Genomic DNA, 19,600 nt, shown 5'->3' with positions numbered 1-19,600 from the left:
CTCTGCTTACATTTGGGCCCAGTATTGATTGAGTTGGCTGATTGGAGCTGGGTTGTCATCAGCAACTGATTTCTCCAAATAAGGGAGAGGGCAAAATGAGTTTAAGGTTTGTAGTCTCAGTTGCTAACGAGGGAAGGTGCATGTGTGTGAGATTGGGCTTGGCTGTATTGCCTCTTTGTGGTCAAATAACCCACGAGCGCTGTCTGGAGAATGAGAACTCGGAGCAGAGTTACTCATGGAACCAAATCGTGAGGATGAAATGAATACTTTCAGCAGGAAGATGGATGGGGTGGGGTGGTACGCTGAGGGAGGGGCAGTCAGCAATAATAACCCTGAAGGATTCAATAATTCAGGGTACGTTCATAATGAGGTTTAAGGAGGCAGTGGTGTAGTGATATTGTCACTGGACTAGCAATCCAGAGACCCAGATCTCTGGTGTCTTGAACCTAGAGACCAAGGTTCGAATCCCACCATGGCAGATAGTAAAATTTGAATTCAATAAAAATCTAACAGTGACCATGAAACCATTGTTGATTATTGTAAAAACCCATCTGGTTCACTTTTGGGAAGGAAATCTGCCATCCTTGCCTGGTCTGGCCTAAATGTGACTCCAAACCCACAACGATGTGTTTGATTCTTAAATGGTCCAGCAAACCACTCAGCTCAAGGTCAGATAGGGATTGGCAATAAACGCTGGCCCAGCCAGTGACGCCCACATCCCATGAATGAATAAGAAACAGCATCATCCCTCCATGGGATCCAATGGCCCGGGATGTTTCGCTTTTGTTTCATGTGTTCAGAGGTGCTCTCTGAATCGGAATGTGTTTTTGTGCTTGTGATCCGGGCCGTCATTTTGGCCTGTGTCGACCCACAGGGTGGAGAGGAAATGGGCTGAATATGCTCTGTGTAGCTTGGAGATGTATCTATCCAGATTCAGGTAGGTGAGGATAGCGTTTACACATTCCACTCTCTTCACTGCAGAATGATGGACTTGGTGAGGAGGGTGGAGAGAACCGTCGCCAGATCAAGCTGATGATCTGTTGGAAAGAAAATGTTAGCCTGCGAGGGATTTAACCTGATGTTCTGGGTGACTCATTGCTAACCCATTATTAGTGTGCCCAATGATTGTTAATTAACCTCATCAAACTAATGGCTAAATTCCCTGAGAAATGACCTTTTCCAGCCACACGGTCTAACAATCAAACATTTTCCCCTCGTCACTCTTTAGTGCCACACATCGTCACTGGGTTTGTCAGCTATTTGCATTTTCAACTGGTTCCTATCATTTCCTGATCCCCTCATGACTCTTGCTGATATACAACAGGTGCTCCTGCTCTCCTGCCCTTTCACAGTGTGGCCATTCCTCGTGACTGTTGTGTGCCATCATTGTTATTGGGTCACAACTGCCTCACCTGACAGACGTTCAATAGACTCTTTCAGGGTGCGTGTCGATGGAGAGTGATCAGGGCTGTGGGTTGTAATGGATACCCATTCTTCCCCCCAACCCACTTATCTGGTCCAAGGGCAGTGAGGCCAACTATAGGACCTCGGACTGCGCCCTTACCTGATTCCAGTTTCTGCAGCCTGGAATGGCAATCGAGCTGCTGTTTTTCCTTTAAGGAAATCTCTTACTAGGCCAATGCAGACAGACATGGATTTACAGTTAGTGGGCCCTGCCTCACCTTCATTTCTGGGGCATCACCCCATCCCAACCTCACCCCTTCCCACCCACCCTCACCCCACGGATGCCAAGGCAGAAGACACAAAAATACACAAATTGATCACTGCTTTTTCACTTGTAAAAACAAGTGTGTGTGAATAATTACTTTGCTGAATTCCAAACTTGTCAGAATGATTTGAATTTTGAGGCGAGTAAATATGGAACTTGCAACGAGATGGAGAAATTAGCCAGTGATATCACCGCAGTGCAGGCTTGTACAGCAAGTAAAAACATTGCCGAGCAACTCTTTAAAAATTCAAGGATCACAAATAGGAGTTCTTCAGAATGAGCCAGTGCAAGAGCAAATACTCCAGTCAACAAGATAAACGCAAAATACTGCGGATGCTGGAATCTAAAACAAAAACAGAAAAATGCTGGAAAACGTCAGCAGGTCTGACAGCATCTGTGGAGAGAGAGAGTAGAGCCAATGTTTCGAGTTGAGATGACCCTTCATCAGAACTCAAAGTTGGCTCGACTCTCTCTTCACAGATACCGTCAGACCTGCTGACATTTTCCAGCATTTTTCTGTTTTTTTTACTCCAATCAGCAAGGTGCATGCACTGCCATTCGGTATATTTCACAGAGTCTCATTCAGTTTCAAAAATAAAAGTTACTTCCTCTCACAAAAAGTTATTGTCGTATGTTCATGTGAGTGGAGTCCATTAAGTCCAATTCCAATTTCAGCTGGTTTTGTCTGGCAGGTTCCTTCCTGAAGGCCGGTCTGGAGAGCGATGGTGGTTAGAACTACCAGCATGTGACCAGCTGCAGCCAATATATCAGACCAGCAATGGTCCATTTTGAAAAAGCAAATTTAAACAAAGGAATATAGAAGAGGGACAGATTTTTAAAACTTTTGTGCTTCATCCCTTGTTGGCATAACAATTTCGATGGCTTTTTTTTCTACATACATAGAACATAGAACATTACAGCGCAGTACAGGCCCTTCGGCCCTCGATGTTGCGCCGACCAGTGGTACCAATCTAAAGCCCCTCTAATTTACACTATTCCAATATCATCCATATGTTTATCCAATAACCACTTGAATGCTCTCAACGTTGACGAGTCCACCACTGCTGCAGGCAGGGCGTTCCACGCCCTTACTACTCTCTGAGTAAAGAACCTACCTCTAACATCTGTCCTAAATCTCTCACCCCTCAATTTAAAGCTATGTCCCCTCGTGGTAGCCAACACCATCCGAGGAAAAAGGCTCTCACTATCCACCCTATCTAATCCTCTGATCAGATAGGGTGGATAGTGAGAGCCTTTTTCCTCGGATGGTGTTGGCTAGCACGAGGGGACATAGCTTTAAATTGAGGGGTGAGAGATATAGGACAGATGTTAGAGGTAGGTTCTTTACCTTCTTTACCTTCTTTACAAAATCATCAATTACATCATTGGAGGTAATATCTTGTAAAGACGCATTTTCAATCATCAGTATTGCTGAACTTATCGAATGTTCCTAATTCATCATACTTCACAAATAATTTTTAACTCTTTTCAATACAGAAAAAGAACATTCACCGGATGCATTTGTGACAGGTATTGTTAAAAGTATTTTCAGAATAGTTTCCACATTTGGAACGGTTGCCTTGCAAACCATCATGTACAGTCTGTACAAATCAGCTGGTGATCTCAAAGTGCAAAGCTCATCATTATTGATGAAATGAATTAATTGTTCTGCTTCATCTTCAAAATGATGTTTCGATGTCCTCTCGGCAGAATTCACTTAATTTCTCGCTGCAGTGGCTTTTGACATTTTCATCCAAACCTTTGTCAAAAAACACACAAAGTAACGCAGCAGTTTTTTTCAGAGATTAATTTCTACTCTGCAGTTGCACCACTGTTGTGTCACAAATAACATTGACAATCTCAATGATGATCTTCTCTTTCCCTTTTAAATTGATTTCATTGTCTCTAGTTCCATCGAAAAATAACTTCCTGCGTCTTGTGTGCTTCTCATCAGATACATCAGAGGATCCTATATTTTTTGTTAATGTTAGTGCCTCTGCTTCCATCAAGCTATAGTCATTTTGTACTTCCATGACAAAACTTTTAACTCAGGCTAACAATTGTGCAGCATTCAATAAATTTGTAAGAATATTTTGCAGTGATTTGCTGATGGCATTAATTCTTTGAAGCAAGTGGTTCCACAAAAGAGTAAAAACAGCAATATCATACTTTTTGAACTTCTCTGCTAAGGATTTTGCTTCAGCTTTTTACATGTTGTTTGCAGTTTGATGCAGTTATGTCTGATAAGGTTTCCTTTATATCAACAAGGTTTAATTTCAAAGCCAAAACAGCATCTGCATGAGCGGACCATCTGGTGTCACAACTTCTTTTACTATCAACTGTTTTCCCTGTCCCTGCTACAAGTGTGATTGCAACATATTCCACTGATGCATGGAAACCAAAAAAAAGGCATACACATTTTAAACAGTCAAAAAAACTTCCTCACAGGATTCAGCTGCAATGTTGCCGATTAAATTCAAGGAGTGACAGGGACATGGGATGAATAATGCATGGGGGCTTGCATTGTTCAGTCTTACTCGTAGCCTGAATATTTTCCTGCCCTACGTACAGCATTATTGAAGCTCTACCCATGACAATTTTTGATATTCAAACCTAAATTTGCAATGATTTCCGGAACAGTTGTCTTCGGACACTCAGGAGTGTGGGATTGTAGCTGGACAAAACAAAGAAATCGCCCTACAACTTGACCATCGTCAATCACATATCTTGAAATTAATGTTAATTGGTCCATATGACTCACATTTGTTGTTGAATCAACTATTATGGAATAGTATTTAGCATCTTTTATTTCATGAGTGAATTTGCTTCTGAGCTGCTCTGCCATTGTAGTGATGAAGTCATCATAGGTTCTGTGCATTAAAAACTTGGTCTTCCCTGAACGACAATACTGATGGCTTTTCAATTTGTCTTTGAGAAGCTCATCTAATTCACTGAGATACTCAATGCAGGCTAAAAAATTACCTCTAGTCTCAAAGAAGACAGCAGTTTGACTGTGGCAACAGCATGTTTCAGCATTTTCCTCCAATAAGAACATTCCTTTTCAAACTAAGCCAATAATGCAGATTCAATTCTTTCAGCTAATTTACACCTTTGAATAAACGCACACATAGTTTTAATATGAATTTTGCAGGTTTCATGATCAACAAGGTCTCTTCCGTCATTTCTCCAGTTAGAGGACCCGTTGATGAATGCTTGTTTCCCTTTACCAGGGTCTGGGAATAATTTGCAAAAGTAACAGTAACTGCCTTAGAGGTTTCCAAAAGAAAATCCACCAATTTCTAATTTCTGTAATCCCATTTTTCTTCACCCTCAGAAAATGGGACTGCTGGAGACTTCAAACCTGCTTTCAGCCTCCAACTTCAAACTCTTTTCTCTAATTTTTCATATTACTTGTGCTTTCTGGTTTATTTAGCACAACATATTCTATCATACCCAGCGGAACAGATTTTGGTCATAAGGCAATGTCTTCAGGGTAGGTTTCTTCCCTCACTTCAACAGAACCAGCTGTATCTTGTAGTTCCATTGTCTTTTCAGAGTCCACTAGTTCCACTTATTCGGTCGATGTGGTATCTCCGAAAATCAGGAAAGTCATCTGATAATTGACCCATATCTTTGGGTGAATGGGCACTGTTCAATACTTCAAACCTTTTAAAGTGCCAGGCTGTCTTTTTGCCTAGCTTCGTCCTCTTGCCTCTTCTTCATTTTTCTGTGTTTATGACGGCCAGATTGATAGTGTCGCTTCATTTTGCTAAAGCAACTGATCTTGATTTTAAGCAGCTAATGAAGTGTCTGAAAGAGCACAGTTAATCCCACGTTTTTATCAGGTTGAGCTGAATGCAGGGCTTATTCTTTCAATAGAAGACAGGATGTTGGTAATGCCGATACACTAAAACCTCTGTTCCGAATCTCTCCCTATCCACAGTCGATGGGCCAATCGAAGCGCCACAGCTCAGCGAAGGAAAGACCGGCTTCGACAACATTCCGAACATCTGGCACTGGACAACGATCTGAAAGAGGTACATGGTGATCTGGAAATTTTAATTGCACTCACTATGACCATTATTAGTAACACTGATTGTAAGCATCCACGCTCAGCGGTGACCCCCAGTGCCCGCGCTCGGCGGTGACCCCCAGTGCCCGCGCTCGGCGGTGACCCCCAGTGCCCGCGCTCGGCGGTGACCCCCAGTGCCCGCGCTCGGCGGTGACCCCCAGTGCCCGCGCTCGGCGGTGACCCCCAGTGCCCGCGCTCGGCGGTGACCCCCAGTGCCCGCGCTCGGCGGTGACCCCCAGTGCCCGCGCTCGGCGGTGACCCCCAGTGCCCGCGCTCGGCGGTGACCCCCAGTGCCCGCGCTCGGCGGTGACCCCCCTGATTCCCATTGGCTACAGTTTTGCTGGGGCTCCTTGATGCCACACTCAGTGAAAAGCTACTTTGATGTCAAGGGCAGCACTCTCACCTCACCTCTGCAGTTCAGCTCTTTTGTACATATTTGAAACAAAGCTGTAATGAAGTCAGGAGCTGAGTAACCCTGAGAAAATCCAAACTGAGTGTCCGAGAACAGGTTAGTGCTGAGTAAGTGCCACTTGATTGTCCTGTCACCTTCCACCACTTTTCAGAGGATTGAAAGTAAACTGATAATTGATAACAGCTGATTGACTGGGTTTGGGGGCGCAAGTCAGGAGTGTGTGGAATACTCTCCACTTGCCTGGATGGGTGCAGCTCCAACTATAATCAGTAAGTTTGACTCCATCCAGGACAAAGCAGCCTCCTTAATTGGCACCACAACCACCACCTTAAACATTTACTCTCTCAACCACTGACAGTGGAAGCTGTGTGTACCATCTGCAAGATGCACTGCAGTAACTCGCCAACATATTTCAAATACATGACCTCTGCCGCCTAGAAGGACAATGGCAGCAGACACATGGGAAACACCATCACTTGCAAGTTACCCTCCAAGCCACACACCATTCTGAGTTGGAAATATGTCACCATTCCTTCGCAGTTGCTGGGAGCTCCCTAACAACACTGTGGATGCCTTGCCCGTGATGCCCACTCCACCTGCTGGACCTGCTCCATGTGGACTGCAGCGGTTCAAAAGGCAGCCCACTGCACCATGGAAACGCAATTAGTGATGGACAATAAATGCTGGCCTTGCTAGCGATGCACACATAGAATCATACACTGCAGAAGGAGGCCATTCGGCCCATCAATTCAGCACCGACCACAATCCCATCCAGGCGCTATCCACATTTACTCTAGCTAGTCCCCCTGACACTAAGGGGCAATTTTAGCATGGCCAATCCACCTAACCTGCACATCTTTGGACTGTGGGAGGAAACCGGAGCACCCGGAGGAAACCCACGCAGACATGGGGAGAATGTGCAAACTCCACACAGACAGTGACCCAAGCCAGGAATTGAACCCGGGTCCCTGGCACTTGGAGACAGCAGTGCTAGCCACTGTGCCACCGTGCCGCCCCCCATCCCGTGAATGAATGAAAAAAGGCCCAACCCGTCCATGATGGAGCTAATTTGGCACTAATGCGCATTAAAGTGACAGCCTCACTCACTCTGTGATGAGACATCACGTTAGATGATGCCTTCCTAAGGCTGGAATCGAGTCACGATGCTGGGGCAGAGACTGGGCGCCTGCACCCTTCACCTGTGGAACAGGACACCGTAAAGAATCAGCTCCAGCTCTGGGGGTGGGGGTATGGATGATGGACAGAGCGGGAGGGTCAATATTCACTCGACTGCCTTATGGAATTACTGGTTATTCATTTGAAAAACGTACCGAGGAGAGATGCAGGTTTCAGTGAGATTGGGAACAACTCCATGGGGTTTTCAGCAGCTCATTAACTCTGTCGAAGGCATCGGATTCTTACTGAAGTGTGGTTGTCAGGATGTGATCAGTCCTGGACATCTGGGTGTAGATGTAGAATGTCAAGGGCTATCTCATACAGGAAGTTACAATAGCCGAGACTGATGATGTCTTCTCACTTCCCAGCAGAAGTTACTGGTTGGAATTCAGAGTCGAGAACCATGTTGTCCATAGCACAGAGGCACTGACCTTAGCTGTTGCAACTCCACTGCCATGTCCAGTGGATATGGTCAAGTGCCATCACTTACTCAACCATCATACCTCCTCGGTGTTAACCAGAGCGCTGGTACAAATTTACAACAACTTTGTCACTTTCCATTTATAAACTCGATCAAACTAAATCCAACAAAATCCCAGCAAATACCCAAAACCTGAGGTAGAAACAGGGAGTGCTGGAATCAGTCAGTAAGTAAAATCAGGACAGTATCAGTGTGAAGAGAACCCAATTAGTGGGTGCATTTTTAACCCAACCCTCCCCTGCATGGCGCCTCCTCCCCACTCCATGCGGTGGGGAAACTCACTCCGTTAGTTGCACCCTGCCTTCCCACTGGAGTCAGTAGAGATTAGTATTGTGCAGGCTTTAAAACCATCCGATTTCATTAGTTTCCCAACTGATCACATTGGTACAAATTGTCCCCAATATTTCAGCCAATGACATTTCATCAGAATTATTCAACCAGGCTTAGAAACTTGCATTATTGTCTATGCTTATTTGCAAATGCTTTTGTTTTTCATTCTCCTTGTTTTGTGCGTCTTTCTTTAACCTTCTCATGTTCTGCTTTTTCCTGCACTTGCTCCTTTTGCGTTCTGTCCCTTTCTGCTGGGGGGGGGTATCTCGCATTTAGTCAACAGAAAGGCTCCTGCTCCAGAACAACTCCATGGCTTTCTGGGAGTGGGATCAGGGACTGCCCCCTCCCGTGCGACCTCCCAAAAAATCCTTCTCCGAGTGCTCACTGGTATGTTGTGCGTAAGGGGCATGACGAGAGGCTCTAATGTTTCACAGCTTTGATTCACAAGATCCGTCGGTTTAGTTCACTGAAGTCGGGCTTGCACTAAGACAACCAAACTGAAAGCACTTCTCCAACTTCAATTCCAAATGTCCAACAGGATTAACCCCAAAGCCAGTGTGTTTTTCTTATGTGACCTTTTCTTTCTGTTCATCAAAGTGAGAGATGTTTGCATTGGAGAATGGGAACAGTTTCTGATACTCCCAGATCCAGAACATTAGCACCAGAAGGCGGCCATTTTACACCCCCGGCCATTCAATTAGACCATGGCATTCAATTCACCTTTAACTCCATTTTTCCATCTTTCCTCCAACTACTCTTACTTAAAAATCTCTTAATTTCAGTCTTGACAGTTCCAATTGTCTGTGCATTCACGACCCTTTAGGGGAGAGAGCTCCAGTTTCTACAATCCTTTTTTTTGTGAAGAATGCTTCATAATTTCACTCCTAATTTTCCTGTCTTTGATTTAATGATTATGCCCCAATCTCACTGATTCCCTTACAGAGGAAACAGTTTCTCTGTAACCAGCCAATCAGTTTTTTTCCAACAACTTAAATACCTCTATCAGATCGCCACCCACTCTCCTGTACTTCTGGGAAATGTCTCTTTAATGATCTATCTGCAGAGTAAAGGTCAAACCCAGGGAACCAATCGGGGAGCGGTGGGGGGATGGGGGCGGGAATCGTCCTGGTGAGCTTGGGTTTCTGTTCCAGAACTTTCTTGGGAGCCGACTGGTAACATGGGGCTGCAAGCCTCTATTATAGTTATATGTAAATAAACATTCATAGAATCATAGAATTCCGACAGTGTGGAAGGAGGCCATTTGGCCCATCGAGCCTGCACCAACAACAATTCCACCCAGGCCCTATCCCCTCAACCCCATGTATTTACCCTGCTGATATCCCTGACACTTAACATGGCCAATCCACCTAACACACACATCTTTGGAGTGTGGGAAGAAACCGGAGCACTTGGAGGAAATATGGGTAGAACGTGCAGACTCGGCACAGCCAGTGACCCAAGCGGGGAATCAAACCCAGCTCCCTGGCACTGTGAGGCAGCAGTGCTAACCACTGTGCCACCGTGTCGTCCTTTGTTTAATTTACCTAAACCGGGAATTATTACAGGAATCGAAGGCAAGTTTAACCAACCTTTCCTCATAATTGAACCATTTATGCTCCAGTACCTGTCTGGTGTTAGATGTTGAGGAAAACTCCTTCTGCTCTGCTCCAACAATATGCCTCAACCGTCAGTCAGAATATCACCCCATTGCCAAAAATATGTCTTGTGAAAAAAAGGGACATGTTGTTGAAGCTTTTCATCTTGCAGCTAGCAGGACAAATTTGCAAGAGTATTAAGGGAATAACAGTTCATACTGCCTACAGTATAGATATGCTCATGCAGTAGAAATTGTTCCCTTTGAGGTTTGGTGTTTTTGTGAATCTGTCTGCAAGACAAAAACCTTCAACAATATCTCTTTCTTCAGCAATATTCAAGCTCTGTACGACCAAGCTAAAGCCATATTTCTGCTTTCCCATCAGACATCTCAGAAGAAATTGCCAATTTAGTATCAATTGTTGCTGCCCGACCAGCCATTTTGTGCTATGCTTGGAGCTGTCCTAAATCTGCTCAGACCCATTTTGTAGTGACAGCCCAAGCAGAGATTCGCATCCCAACTGTTCTAAGAGGCATTCTTCATTAATTTCTATATTAGAGGCTGGTTACCCAGGCATGAATGTTTGGGCTTCTGATGTGGCAGTGATTCCCATTTACAAATTCGCATCTGTCTTCCAACAGCTCCCCGAGATTTGTTCTGACAGTTGTCCACCCCTCACCCCTAGAACTGACCTGCAATGTTCACCCACTTCAATCTTGCTCACCACAAAACTAATGTGATATGTTGCAAAGTTGCTCTTGAATTTTGACACCAGCCCCCACACACACTCACACACTCTTTGCCTGAAAAATGCTCCAATATTTTGCAGGTTTACAAGGAATTTTACCTGTTCTGTTTTGACACTTGATTCTGCAAAACTGAGTGGATCAATGGCGAATGAGATTTAACTCTGTTGGAATGCAGTAGCAGAACACAGAAAAGTCGGGTTGTCATAGGAAGAATTTAGCTCTGTGAATAGGCAAAGGAATTGAAGAGGTCACTAGAAACATAGGCTTTATGAAAATATTGTCAGGTCTACAGATAGTCATTGGCTGCGAGGTCTTGCTCTTTCCCCTCCCCAGTTTCATTAAATATTCTAACAGGGTTAGACAGGATAGATTCAGAAAGAATGTTCCCGATGGTAAGAGCGTCCAGAACTTGGGGTCATAGTCTTCATAGTCCAAAGATGAATTGGCCATGCCAAATTCTCCCTCAGTGTACCCGAACAGGCACCAGAGTGTGGCGACTAGGGGATTTTCACAGTAACTTCATTGCAGTGTTAATATAATGTACTTGTGACTAGTAAATAAATTTTAACTTTGAGGATAAGGGGTAAATCTTTTAGGATTGAGATGAGGAAACATTTCTTCACCCAGAGAGTGGTGAATCTGTGGAATTCGCTACCACAGAATGTAGTTGAGGCCAAAATGTTGTGTGATTACAAGAAGAAATTAGATATCGCTCTTGGGGCTAAAGGGACCAAGGGATGTGGGGGGAAGGCAGGATCAGGATATCAAATTTGATGATCAGCCATGATCATAATGAATGACAGAGCTGGCTCGCGGGGCTGAATGGCCTACTCCTGCTTCTAGTTTCTATGTAGGATTCTATTCCCCAAGTTTATTTATTTCCTCCCTCCTCTCTTCTCCTCCCTCTCTCTCCTCTCCTGCCCCATCGTTGCTCCTCCCACTTCTGATCTCTCCTCCCCCTCTCCCCTGTTCCTTGCACATTTGAACTCACACACTCGCTCACTTGCTCACATTCACCTCACCCTGCTACTCTCGCACACTATCTCTCGCACACTATCTCTCGCACACTATCTCTCGCACACTATCTCTCGCACACTATCTCTCGCACACTATCTCTCGCACACTATCTCTCGCACACTATCTCTCGCACACTCTCTCTCGCACACTCTCTCGCACACTCTCTCTCACGCACACTCACTCTCTCACGCACACACTCTCTCTCATGCACACACACTCTCTCTCATGCACACACACTCTCTCTCATGCACACACACTCTCTCTCACGCACACACACTCTCTCACACTCACTCTCTCACGCTCACTCTCTCACGCACACTCTCTCACGCACACTCTCTCACGCACACTCTCTCACGCACACTCTCTCTCACGCACACTCTCTCTCACGCACACTCTCTCTCACGCACACTCTCTCTCACGCACACTCTCTCTCTCTCACGCACACTCACTCTCTCTCACGCACACTCACTCTCTCACGCACACTCACTCTCTCTCACGCACACTCACTCTCTCTCACGCACACTCACTCTCTCTCACGCACACTCACTCTCTCTCACGCACACTCACTCTCTCTCACGCACACTCACTCTCTCACGCACACACTCTCTCTCACGCACACTCACTCTCTCTCACGCACACTCACTCTCTCACACGCACACACTCTCTCTCTCACGCACACTCACTCTTCTCTCACGCACACTCACTCTTCTCTCACGCACACTCACTCGCATTCTCTCACGCACACTCACTCGCATTCTCTCACGCACACTCACTCGCATTCTCTCACGCACACTCACTCGCATTCTCTCACGCACACTCACTCGCATTCTCTCACGCACACTCACTCGCATTCTCTCACGCACACTCACTCGCATTCTCTCACGCACACTCACTCGCATTCTCTCACGCACACTCACTCGCATTCTCTCACGCACGCTCACGCACCCTTTCTCTCTCAGGCAGACACACTCTCACTCATGCATTCTTTTTCTCTACACTCACGCGCTTTCTCCACCTGCACGCTTTCTCCATTCCAACACAACACACACGCTCTCCCTCTCTCTCTCACACACACAATTTTACACTCTCATCTTGCATCATGTCCAGCCTGGCAGATCTCCCACATAACTTGGGATATTTTTCTGAAGGTGCTACATAAATGCAAGTTGTTGCGTGTGGCCAATCATCATGGGAACGAATGTTTTCAGTTGCCTTCTTCCAATGTTGTCCGTGCCCACAGAAATATGGGTTTGGGTGCATGGGTGGAGCTGGTGAGGGTCATCACTCGTGAACTTACTGCACTGAGTGTCTGGGGAGAAGGGAGGGCGTTTTAAAAAAACTAAGGAAGGAGAGTTCAAGGGAGCCTTGAGCATTGTCGAGTCCATGAAACAGGATACCAGCATTTTCAGTGCAAATATAAGGATAGAGGTGAGTGAGAAATAACCGAATAGATGTCAAGTCATGTGCATGCGAAGGCCTCTGCTGAGTTCCCCCCATATCTGGGAGTAATGTTCAAGGCCTGGACCTAGTTTGCATGTTCAGAAAAATCTAACCACACCTCTGTTCTGCCGTCACTCTGACCTGACGGGTTAAGTGTGATTCCACAGGAGTCCGCTGGATGTTTAGAAAGAGCCCGTCTTAAATATGTCTGCTCTTGTTCACAGAAATACATCCAGGAGGCCCGGAGTATAGGGAAAAACCTACGGCAACCCAAACTCTCGGATTTGTCACCAGCTGTCATTGCACAGACCAACTGGAAGTTTGTAGAAGGCCTGCTGAAAGAATGTCGCATTAAGGTAACTCGATTGCGGTTAATTATTCCCCTCCCCTTTCCCCCTTATCCTGTCTGATCCTGAGATTAAATCTCAACTGGGCTGTTGGCTTCAGCTGGTGTTGGTGCTGTTGAGAAAGAGAGGTGTAGAAGCCTGATCAGCCGGTGCTACCATTCAGGACTCTCTTTAGTGGGATATATGAAACCTTCGGAGTTGTGCTGGAGTATAGGCCAAGATTGAAGCAAATGGAGACTGGGGAGGTGTATGTGCACAAGTCTGTGAAGGTGGCAGGACAAGTTAAGAAGGCTGTGGGGGAGGAAAACAGGATCCTGAGCTTTATTAATAGAGTGTACAGTATCAAAGCAAGGAAAATATGCTAAACCATTCCTAAAAACACTGGTTAAGCACCAGCTGGAGTATTCTGGTCAGTCCCAGAGCCCACTTTTAGGAAGCATGTCAAAGCCTTGGAGAGATTTAGTAGAATTGTGCCAGAGATGAAAGATTTCAGTCCCTTGAGGAGATTAGAGAAACTGGGCTTTTACTTTTAAAGAGTGGAGAAGGCTTAGGAACATTTGATAGAGGTGGTCAGAATCATGAAAGGGATCTTGGCGTGATTGTCCATAGATCTCTGAAGGCGGAAAGGCAGGTTAATAGGGTGGTGAAAAAGGCATATGGCACACTCGCCTTTATCAATCGGGGTATAGATTACAAAAGCAGAAAGGTCATGATGGAGTTGTATAGAACTTTGGTGAGGCCACAGCTGGAGTGCAGTTCTGGTCGCCACATTATAGGAAGAACGTGAACACACTGGAGGGGGTGCAGAGGAGATTCACCAGGATGCTGCCTGAGATGGAACATTTAAGTTATAAAGAGAGGTTGGATAGGCTTGGGCGGATTTCTCTGGAGCAGAAAAGACTGAGGAACGACCTGATTGAGGTGTTCAAGATTATGAGGGGCAGGGTGGATAGGAAGCAGCTGTTCCTCTTAGTTGAATGGTCAGTTACGAGGGAACAAGTTAAAAGTGAGGGGTGGGAGGTTAAGGGGGGATGTGAGGAAAAACTTTTTTACCCAGATGGTGGTGACAGTCTGGAATGCACTACCTGGGAGGGTGGGGGAGGTGGGATGCCTCACATCCTTTAAAAAGTACCTGGGTGAGTACATGGCACGCCATAACATTAAAGGCTCTGAGCCAAGTGCTGGCAAGTGGGATTAGGTGGGCAGGTCAGAGCCATTCATGCGTCGGTGCAGACTCGATGGGCCGAAGGGCCTCTTCTGCACTGTAGTATTCTGTGATTCTGTTTTGAAAGAGTCAACAAGGGAAACTGTTCCTGGTCGCAGAGAGGTCAGTAACCTGCGGTCGCAGAGAGGTCAGTAACCTGGGGTCACAGAGAGGTCAGTAACCTGGGGTCACAGAGAGGTCAGTAACCTGCGGTCGCAGAGAGGTCAGTAATCTGCACTCACAGAGAGGTCAGTAATCTGCACTCACAGAGAGGTCAGTAACCTGGGGTCACAGAGAGGTCAGTAACCTGGGGTCACAGAGAGGTCAGTAACCTGCGGTCGCAGAGAGGTCAGTAACCTGGGGTCACAGAGAGGTCAGTAACCTGCGGTCGCAGAGAGGTCAGTAACCTGCGGTCGCAGAGAGGTCAGTAATCTGCACTCACAGAGAGGTCAGTAATCTGCACTCACAGAGAGGTCAGTAACCTGGGGTCACAGAGAGGTCAGTAACCTGCGGTCACAGAGAGGTCAGTAACCTGCGGTCGCAGAGAGGTCAGTAACCTGGGGTCACAGAGAGGTCAGTAACCTGCGGTCGCAGAGAGGTCAGTAACCTGCGGTCACAGAGAGGTCAGTAATCTGCGGTCACAGAGAGGTCAGTAATCTGCGCTCACAGAGAGGTCAGTAACCTGCGGTCGCAGAGAGGTCAGTAACCTGCGGTCGCAGAGAAGTCAGTAACCTGCGGTCGCAGAGAGGTCAGTAACCTGGGGTCACAGAGAGGTCAGTAACCTGGGGTCACAGAGAGGTCAGTAATCTGCGCTCACAGAGAGGTCAGTAACCTGCGGTCGCAGAGAGGTCAGTAACCTGCGGTCGCAGAGAGGTCAGTAACCTGGGGTCGCAGAGAGGTCAGTAACCTGCGGTCGCAGAGAGGTCAGTAACCTGCGGTCACAGAGGTCAGTAATCTGTGCTCACAGAGAGGTCAGTAACCTGCGGTCGCAGAGAGGTCAGTAACCTGCGGTCGCAGAGAGGTCAGTAACCTGGGGTCACAGAGAGGTCAGTAACCTGGGGTCACAGAGAGGTCAGTAACCTGGGGTCACAGAGAGGTCAGTAACCTGGGGTCACAGAGAGGTCAGTAACCTGGGGTCACAGAGAGGTCAGTAATCTGCGCTCACAGAGAGGTCAGTAACCTGCGGTCACAGAGAGGTCAGTAACCTGCGGTCGCAGAGAGGTCAGTAACCTGGGGTCGCAGAGAGGTCAGTAACCTGCAGTCGCAGAGAGGTCAGTAACCTGCGGTCGCAGAGAGGTCAGTAACCTGGGGTCGCAGAGAAGTCAGTAACCTGGGGTCGCAGAGAGGTCAGTAACCTGGGGTCGCAGAGAGGTCAGTAACCTGGGGTCGCAGAGAGGTCAGTAACCTGGGGTCACAGAGAGGTCAGTAATCTGGGGTCACAGATTTAAGATAATTAGCATAAAAACCAGAGGTGCTGAGGGGGGTAATTGCAGCAAATTAAGCAGGATGAGAGATTGGGTACGGCTAATGGTTGAATCGCTATTGGGTACACATTCCAGTTGTTAAGACGTTAGTAATTGTGTCCTCCGGGGATCTCTAATAGATCCTCAGCTTTTCACTAAATTAATAGATGTTATGGACTGTGAAGGAACAGAGAAGATCGGGGTCCATGTATAGAAATCACTAAAATCTAATGGACAGATACATTTCAAAAGTATTGAACAGACTAACTGTTTGTTATGCAACAGTTGTATAAAGCTCTGGTTGGATGCACTGCAGGAACTCACCAAGGCTCCTTCGACAGCATCTTCCAAACACACAACACTGCCATTGAGAAGGACAAGGACAGCTGATGGATAGGAACACCACCAGCTGCATGTTCCCCTGCAAGTCACTCACCACCCTGACTTGGAAATATATCGCCATTCCTTCAGTGTTGTTGGGTCAAAATCCTGAAATTCCCTCCCTATCAGTACCGTGGGTGTACCTACATCACATGGACTGCAGCAGTTCAAGAAAGCAGCTCACCAATACCTTCCCAAGGGCAATTAGGGATGGGCAATAAATGCTGGCCCAGTCGGCATCTCCCACATCCCATGAATTAATAAAAAATGGAGATTTGATTTGTACCCTGCACCTCAGGAAGGATAACTCGACCTTGGAAGGGGATGCAGGGAAGATTCAACAGAATGATACTCGGCAAAAAGAATCAAATGATGAGATCAGATTGCAGAAATCTGATTTTTATTGCCATGACTATTAGAGATTAAGAGGGAATCAAATTGAGGCAATTCAAGGATTGATAGGGTTGACCGAAGGAAGCTATTTCCCCTGGTGAGAAAATCGAGAAAAAATGGATTATCCTTAACGTTAGAGCTCGGATGTTCAGGAGTGGTGTCAGGGAGCAGCTCTTTATATAAAGGGAAGTGAAAATCTTCTCCAGAAGCTGCTGAAACTTGGAGTCAATTGAAAATTTCAAATTGTATGATCAATTTTTACTAGCCAAGGGTGTTAAGGGTCATGGAGCTAAGGTGGGTCAGTGGTGTCAAGATACAGATCAGTTATGATCTAATTGAATGAAAAAACAGGCTCAAGGAGCTGAATGGTCTACTCGTGTTCCTATGACTTTGAGCAAAGGCTTCCCTTGGGTTTTATTTGATCTGGACTTTTCCAGCACTTCAACAAAGGAATCTGGACTGTCCTGGGACAGTCTCCTGTCCTAGGGGAGAAGGCCTCTGGACCACAACCTAGGCCACTAAGAGAGAGGCTTCTAGACCACAAATTCTGCCAGTATGGAAGAGGCCATTAGACCACAATCTGGGCCAATAAGGGAGAGGCCACTAGGCCACAAACTAGGCCACAAAGGGAGGGGTCACTAGACTACAAACTCAGACAATAAGAGAGCGGCTTCTAGACTACAGTCTTGGTCAATAAGAGATCACTAGGCCACAATCTCTGCCACCTAGGAAGAGGCCACTAAGAGAGAGGCCACTGGACCACAACAAAAACAGAAAAATGCTGGAAAATCTCAGCAGATCTGACAGCACCTGTGGAGAGAAATAGAGCCAATGTGTCGGGTCCAGATGACCCTTCATCAGAGCTTTGTTAGACCACAAGCTAGGACACTAATTGAGAGGCCACAGGCCTCGATCTAAACCACTCGGCCACTCCTTTAAAGTTAGCTTAAGTTTATCCATTGATTTTTATTTCTCTTTCCTAAGGTGTTCTGTTATAGGTTGGGTGAATTTGATTTTAATAAGTATCCAAATGATTTGAATCTATTTGGATGTCCTGTCTTGCAGACCAAACGAATGTTGGTGGAAAAGATGGGGCATGAAGCAGTAGAGCTGGGACATGGAGAGGCAAACATCACTGGCTTGGAGGAGAACACATTGATAGCCAGCCTCTGCGACCTCCTGGAGAGAATCTGGAGTCATGGGCTGCTTATCAAACAGGTAAGGTATCCGGAGGGACTTCGACAATCCCTGGATTATACTCTAGGAGCCGTTTGAGTGCAGGACTCACCACAAGTCAAAGATCGCATCCTCAGCATTTGTCTTTCCTTGGTTTACCACAGGGGAAATCAGCGCTCTGGTCCCACCTACTCCACTATCAGGAGAGTGAGGAGAAGCGAGAAGCAATGGTGGAGACTCCAGGTGAGCAGATGTCTCTTTACAAGAAGCGACCATCACGTAAGTGGAAAGAAAATAATGTGCACAATAAATTGTTGGCAGGGGTGGGGAACCTGATTGACCATGCACTGTTGCTGTAGCTACAAGCTCAGCTGGTAGTGTGAGTGGAACAATATTAAAAGATCAATATTGAGATAAAATGCTGGGAGAATTCTGCTGCTTATTAAGTAACAAGTGCAACCACACTTGGAATAAGGTATACTCTTCTGGTCACTCTGGCACCAAAAGGATATCGCAGCGATTGAAAAAATAAAGGTACAAACAACCAGAATGATTGAAACATAAAAAATAGGTACATGAGTAGGCCAATTGGCCTTCAAGTCTACTCTGCCTCTCAACATAATCATGCATTATCTTCTATTGAGGGGCTGGAAAGTGAGCAATGGTGTAAATGTAAACAGCAGGTGACACTGCTGTTTTTAATATTGTAAAGGGATAAGATAACATGGATCATAACACTGCTTTATTTTGCCCAGAAGTAGAACTAGAGGCAACAGCCTCCAATAGACAGGGAGGTAAATTCAAAACTAATCTGGGGAAACACTATTTCCATGAGTGTGCAACAAGTTGCTCGAGGCACAATGAAAATCCATAGAATCTCTACAGTACAGAAGGTGGCCATTCGGTCCATTGAGTCTACACTGACCACAATCCCATCCAGGCCCTATTCCCGTAACCCCACACATTTACCCCGCTAATCTCTCTGACACTAGGGTCAATTTTAGCATGGAAACTGGGGCAGCCAGAGGAAACCCATGCAGACACAGGGAGAATGTGCTAACTCCACACAGACAGTGACCCAAGGCCGGAATTGAACCTGGGTCCCTGGTGCTCTGAAGCAGCAGTTCTAACCACTGTGCCACCGTGCCACCCTCAAAATGTTGATAAATTCAAATGAAAATTAGATTGATTTCCTTCACTGTTTTGGGATACGGTGTAGGCATGATATGAAATATAGCATGGTTAGTGTAACAGGCTCAGAGGAACAGGTGACTTTGGGCTTATGGTTCCCAGGGTTCCCCAGGGTTTCCTTAAATCATGTTTGTGATCTGTTGTAGATGGAAGCTGATCGCTATGATTCATTAATCATGTAAACTGCCTGTCACTCTCCCCAGCCTGTCTGATCAATGCCAATCAGACGCAAAGCCTAATAATCAGGCCTCACCATTCAGGCGCAGCAATTGTTCTTCCCAATTATTAGGCCCTTTGTTCATGGCAACCACTGAAATAGGGTTACCAACTCTGACTGGGCGCACTCCTGAAGCATTCATCGCATAACCTGTTGCCCCTGGTCACCATGTGCGGGCAAATAACTTTTCTCCTCCCATAACTAAATAACTAAGAAACAAAAATGTTC

General features: G+C 46.1%; 1 protein-coding gene across 7 annotated transcripts in view; it reads left to right on the top strand.

Annotated features, from left to right (window-relative positions):
* The window catches only part of LOC144498704 (DENN domain-containing protein 5B), a 286,461-nt gene that overhangs the window by 231,022 nt on the left and 35,839 nt on the right, over positions 1-19,600 (top strand). For 2 of the 7 annotated variants that reach the window (XM_078220237.1, XM_078220232.1), the window contains 5 exons: positions 3,227-3,259; positions 5,673-5,766; positions 13,225-13,356; positions 17,854-18,006; positions 18,129-18,243. In XM_078220237.1, coding sequence (XP_078076363.1) covers positions 3,227-3,259; positions 5,673-5,766; positions 13,225-13,356; positions 17,854-18,006; positions 18,129-18,243 — 527 coding nt within the window. The remainder of the gene's footprint in view (positions 1-3,226; positions 3,260-5,672; positions 5,767-13,224; positions 13,357-17,853; positions 18,007-18,128; positions 18,244-19,600) is intronic. The other 5 variants (XM_078220239.1, XM_078220236.1, XM_078220238.1 and 2 more) reach the window with 3 other exon arrangements.

Source organism: Mustelus asterias, chromosome 9, assembly GCF_964213995.1.
Source record: "Mustelus asterias chromosome 9, sMusAst1.hap1.1, whole genome shotgun sequence".
Classification (NCBI taxonomy): domain Eukaryota; kingdom Metazoa; phylum Chordata; class Chondrichthyes; order Carcharhiniformes; family Triakidae; genus Mustelus; species Mustelus asterias.
Note: the sequence above shows the minus strand (reverse complement) of the source record. Positions and strands in the feature narration are given on the sequence as shown.